We start from the raw sequence: 6,086 nt of genomic DNA, 5'->3' as shown, positions 1-6,086 counted from the left end.
ATAGATCCCTTTCACCTAAACCTTACACGCTGGATCCTTTTAAAGCTGAACCTCTAGATATACAGCATTTGACAGTAATAGAGGGATTTGTACCAGATCTGCAGTGAGATAACAGGCTTTATTGAGTTGGTGTGAAGGCCTGTGGAGGTGAGTTCGATAAATAAACATCCTGTAGTCGGCGACTTGGCGCCGTTTTCAATCCCAGACGTCACCTTAATAAAAGAAGAAGAATAGCTTGTCCAATAGCAGCTGAGTTACGTGCCACCTCTAGATGCTGCCACAACAACAAAGAAGCTAGGCGAAGCAAGAGCACTCACTACCACTCACTTCCGCGTTTGCTAAGATAAATATCGTCTGTGGCTAAATTATGCTGCTCGTATTTGTAACGACTCTACTGCCAATACTCTCCTTCTTATAAACCTATGGAACATCTGTGTTTAGATTCTATTAATTTCATCATAAATTCAACCAATATCTATCATAAAACAACTTTATTTGCAGTTGTGTAATCAGCAGCGCATGCGCGCTGTCTTTCTATCGTTGCGGTCCGCCGGCTAAGTGAAACTACAAATGTTTTAACGTGGTGGCGAGTAAAGCTTTGCTCGTATTGTCACTTTAAAACAACCACTGACTTCTGTTCGTATCTTTTATTTCCCCCTAAATACGCGTTTTTCTCCAACACGACTTCTGCCCCGGTGGAGTTTCGTCGCCCGGTATCGGATGTCATCCTGCTCTCTACACTCTCTTTGCCACAGCCTACAACAGATTGTACACAATCATCATGGCGACGCAGGATGGTGGGTATCGAGCAGCTTCAGCAGCGTTTCCCCTCACGTCTCCTCGCTCTGCTCTGTCACTGTTAATGGCACGGCTCGTGCCTCTCGCCGGCATGTTGTTGTGCGCCGCTATCGAACCTGTGTAACTCGAATTTAGGTTTCTCGCGCTACGCGTTTTTCTCTCAAATGCTCACCAGTGTGTGTGTGTAGCTAGCTAACGTCCAGGGTGGCTAACAGCAGTCAAACCCCAGGTGGCTCTGTGGAGGACTGGGGTTATAATGTTGACATTTACTCGATGACGCGTCTGAATTGTTTAACCTCGGCTGTCACGGCTCTCGTTAAACGTGGTCGGGTTATGAATGGTAACGACGGAGTACTAACGTGTGCTGTTGGAGTTAACGCTGCCACTTCGGTGCAGTTGTGTGCCCACTAAGGCCACTCGTGTTTCCCTGAGCCCGAAACAACTGCGTGTTCTTGTTTACCATCGAGAATCACACGGGGGTTTGGTTGAGACGAGGTTAGCTCTGATTTGGCCTCATCGTGCAACATAGAAGTGAAAATAAATGTCAATAGATGACAAAAGAAATGAGCGATGGAAAATGCTAGAAAGACCGAGAGAGAGAGAGAGAGAGAGAGAGAGGAGGAGGGCAGGGGGGTGATCAAAGCTAAAATAGACTCCATGTCACACTTCATACTCTTTACTGAAGTTGTGTTTGTGTACTTTGTGTGAAGGTATGAGTTAATGCATATGGCATAAATATTTATATTCGTTGTAATCAGAAAAGAGACACTAGAAATGTGAACAAACTGCTCATTCAAAACCAACTTAACGTAAAAAGGCTTGAGACTTGATTTTAAAATAGCACATATCACAAAGTCTGAAATTAATGAGTAACCGAAGGTTGTTATTGCTAGATAATGTGAGTGACTGTAATGTAGGTTCTTTTATTTAAGGAAAGTTTGTTCCTCAGCCAGGTCCTGGCACTTTTATTTGTGATCAGTTGAGTCATCATATGATTTTTATTTGTTTTGCTCATTTGCCCTAAAAGATATAGTTTAATAATGTAAAAGTTCGTATAATACTCATGATGTTAGTGGAAGAGTGACTCAATTACACACTTCATACTATTTACTGCCTTTTTATTTCCCCTTTAAAGTTGCCTGCTCTGTGAAGGAATTGGGGAAATGCGTATTAAACAAACGTATGTTTTTATTAATCAGAGAACAAGCATTAAGACCCAAATATATAGTTTTTAATTAAATTAAAGCCTAAAAAATATCTAAATTCTGTAGGTTTGAAAATGGTATGAACATTGTCTGAAGTCTAAAATAAATAAATAACTGAAGGTTGTTAAAAATGACTGATAGATGATATGACTTTATATGATACAGGTACTCTTACCTGACTACCTAATCATTTTATTTACAACTGTCTAAACCGTGGCCACACTCAATTCCTCATGATGTTAGTGGAGATGTGACATCATGACACACTTCATTCTCTTTCCTGCAGTCTCCACTTTTTAGGCAACTCACTGTGAAAATATGAGACAATGCATAACTAGTATTGTAGTATTGACAATGCATAACTAGTAATGTAGTATTGAAAATGCATAACTAGTATTGTAGTTTCAGTCATCAAAAAAGATTGTTAAAACATCAAAGCATAAAAAAAGATGCTTTTATACAAAGCAAACGTATTATTCACCAACATAACCACCAAAGTAAAAATAAAGGCTGCACAATTTTGAACGATTTTAAACATATTAATCCTCCTAAAAATCTTAAATGAATGAATACAGTTGAAGGGCCTGAAACACCTTTACTTCTGATCAATTTAGTTACGACTGCCTAAACATTGGACATATTAAATCACTATTGTGAAGAATTGTATGCCTTTTTCATTTGCTAATTTGACCTAAGCGTGTTGTTTTATTTCATGAATGTTTAAGTCCTCTTTTTATATATTAGTGTAGGTAATGTCATCTTTCATGATTTGATGAATTAGCTACATATTGCATCTGAATTTTGAAAGAAACTCTGGTAATGGTCTAAATCGTTTTGGTTTTTTCTTGTTCTTCCAGGAAGTGAAGAAGTCATAATGGAGACTGAGGCACAGCCAAAAGAAGCTGAACCACCGACTGAAGATGCTGAAAAAAGTGAAGCGGAAACTACGTCTCACTCGGAAACAGGAGCCGCCACAACTCAGGACTCTAGTATTAGCAATGGGGACGACGCGGACGATGACCGGGAGAAGGTGGACTTGAAGATTATTTGGAACAAAAATAAATATGATCTGAAAATTCCTATTGATAGCACAGGAGCCAAACTAAAAGAGAGGATCCATTCACTCACCGGTAAGAGCACGCCTGGTAGTTTAGTACAGACTCAATGTTAGGGTGGTGTGTGTGTGTGAGCCACAAAGCTTAATGAGTGTTCACCTTCTTCATTTCAGGTCTTACCCCGGCAATGCAGAAGGTAATGTACAAGGGATTGCTCCCCGAGGACAAGACGCTACGTGAAATAAAGATTACAAATGGGGCAAAAATAATGGTGGTAGGATCGACGATGACTGATGTATTAGCCGTGACTACACCCAAAGAGGTCATTCAGGAGGAAGTCAAAGCGGAAGAAAACAAGAAAGAGCCTCTATGCAGGCAAAAGGTAGGATTAATGACATTGCTGCAGAGTAAAGTAAAATATTTATGGGGGTTTTGTGATTTTACAATCTGCCCTTTTCATCTCAGCAACACAGGAAAGTCTTGGACAAAGGTAAACCAGACGACATAATGGCAGCTATTAAAGGAACAAAGGTGAGAGAAGATGAAAAGCTGTTGTCACAGATCCACTGTATGTTAAACATGTTTAACCAGCCACGGTGAGTAACTGCTCTGCCCCGCCAACAGGAACGATTACCAACAGTGCCTTTATCCGGAATGTTCAACAAGTCCGGGGGGAAAGTTAGACTCACGTTTAAACTGGAGCAGGATCAGTTGTGGCTTGGAACAAAGGGTGAGAAGCTGTACTCAGTTTGCTTCACTCCCTTTAACACAGAGATACTGATGATACCAAATGCCCTAATTGTTTGCGTGTATTTTCCCCTACAGAGAGAACGGAGAAAGTCCCAATGGGCTCCATTAAAAACGTATTGACTGAACCCATTGAAGGCCATGAGGACTATCACATGATGGTAAGTGTTGTATATAAAACAAGAAAAAAGCTAAGACTGACAGTTGTGCATGCGGATCTTTCCACTTAACCAAGCTAGAAAGTTAAATCTAATAATGTAGAATTTATAAAAATAAGTTTCATTTATTTGGTTCATATCTAAGGGGTGTTCTGTGTAAGTAAACAGTGCTGGTTCACTGAAGTCACTGCAGTATGTGTACATCAGAGTGACAGGGTCATCATTTGCTGTTATGGGCCTCTGCAGCGGAGCGGGAAATGTCAGTGCCTTCTCTAGATTAACCTTTATGTGTAAAGGCACTTCTCTTCCTCAATGTCAGAGGAAAACAGCGGCTTTCAATTTGGAGCCCACAGTAGAAATGTTGAGAGAAGTAGCAGCAGTTTATTATTAAGATTTGTTTCTTGAAGAGGAAAATTGTACTGGACAACAGCATTTGTATAAAGATTATGAACTTAAGAGAATGCTCAGTTGATGCTTTAATCATTTGAATAACTGAAGTTTTTTTAAACTGTATAAAAGAAACTGGTATTGAAAACATTTTACATCCATGTGAATGACAGTATATGAGAAAACTAACTATAAGGCATCTAAGTGATTTAAAAATGCTGTGAGTTTAAGCATTTAGACAAAAACGAATTATTCATTATCCAAGCTGCTGTAAAAGTTAAATTTACTACCACCTCCCACCGACTCAACATGGAAGTAAGCCCGTAGAGCCAATACAAATGTGAGGGGGTGTTTAGCCGCTTTACTGAACTGGATCAATGTCAATCGTGCAGCGACGTCACATCCTGATGCAGAACAGTGTAATCACAAGGACACAGATCACTGTTTTGATTGTTTTGGCTCAGAAGTGAAACATGATGTCGGCCACTCGCTCAAAGCCTGTTCCTGCATCACAAAGGAGCGGGAAATGTATGAGGAGTAGATAAGGATGATTTAAAATGTCACTGGGCAGGAAGCTTTTATTCCCTGGTATCAGTGATCCACCTCGAGTGAACCGGAGTATGAATGAAAGTGAAAGTCAGCCGCTGCATTGCTGAATGGCTGCTGGGATGTTAAATGGGCTGTCATATAATGGAAAGGAAATTGTCTTTTTCATTGGAAGATCTCATGGGAGGCAATGTACATGTATTTTAACAATCAGATGTCCCGTTTTAGGATTTCTTTATAAAACCTCTTTATTTTTGTTGCCTTTTAGAATTTGTACCTTCATATGTGTTTGTCTTTTTCTCCCTCTTCCTCCATAGGCTTTTCAGTTGGGTCCGACAGAAGCGTCTCAATATTGGGTCTACTGGGTGCCTGTTCAGTTTGTTGATGCAATCAAAGACACAGTCCTTGGAAAATGGCAGTATTTCTAATGTGCCTCTTTTTTGACAATGATGAACTGGGATTGAGAGGAGGAGGAGGAGGAGCCAGTGGCAAATGAAACTGGAGTCAATAGTGAAGCTTACTTCTCGGAATATATTCGAAGGAAACGGACGGATGCCTGTGGACTAATCATATTCTTTTTAGGTTAAAAGTGCACTATTTGGCAGCGTAACATTTCTCAGCCCTGTTGATCATTTGAGGTTTGAAGCAAATCCAAGGGAAAACAATGAAACCGTTGTACAGAAATTGCTAACACTTTTCTTCAGTTGTTCTTAAAGAAATAAAACTTATTTAATAAAATGAAGTCAGCTGGACATTCTTGTTTGTTCTGTCTGTGTTCAGTGTTGAAGCCTTGTCGACATCTTTGATCCATTTTGTGTGGAACCAAAGTTTTGCACATCATAACAATGCAGTAAACTGCTCAAAGACTTTTTAGTGAACAGTAATTACATTTTATTTATGATTAAACTGAAGTCTGGGCTTAGCCCGTAAAACTGTTCTTTTTAAGCAAGGTCTGTTTAGTTTTAGTTTAATGCTTTTAGGTGATTTTCCCTCTGAAAAATACATGTACCAGCCAGAACCTTCCTTCCAGGCTAAATTATTATTGGTATAATGGAGCATGACTGAAAGAGGCCTCTTATTTTAAGTCACAATATGAGTATTTATTTATAATATCAGCATGTCTTATATCCAATATTTCAAGTCATCCATGTAATTACATTTTTACAACATGTAGGTACTGATGATCAAAA

General features: G+C 39.5%; 1 protein-coding gene across 1 annotated transcript; it reads left to right on the top strand.

Moving 5' to 3' along the window:
• The first annotated feature begins 526 nt into the window (after positions 1-526).
• On the top strand, positions 527-5,638 carry ubfd1 (ubiquitin family domain containing 1). Its single transcript, XM_053444108.1, has 7 exons — positions 527-797; positions 2,861-3,133; positions 3,232-3,440; positions 3,524-3,589; positions 3,683-3,788; positions 3,884-3,966; positions 5,214-5,638. Exons 1-7 carry the CDS (start codon positions 782-784, stop codon positions 5,322-5,324), a joined length of 864 nt encoding a protein of 287 aa, XP_053300083.1. The 5' UTR covers positions 527-781; the 3' UTR covers positions 5,325-5,638.
• Positions 5,639-6,086: the final 448 nt, after the last annotated feature.

This window comes from Pleuronectes platessa, chromosome 16 (assembly GCF_947347685.1).
Source record: "Pleuronectes platessa chromosome 16, fPlePla1.1, whole genome shotgun sequence".
Classification (NCBI taxonomy): Eukaryota; Metazoa; Chordata; class Actinopteri; order Pleuronectiformes; family Pleuronectidae; genus Pleuronectes; species Pleuronectes platessa.
The sequence above is the reverse complement of the archived record's forward strand: the minus strand, read 5'-3'. Positions and strand labels throughout refer to the sequence as shown.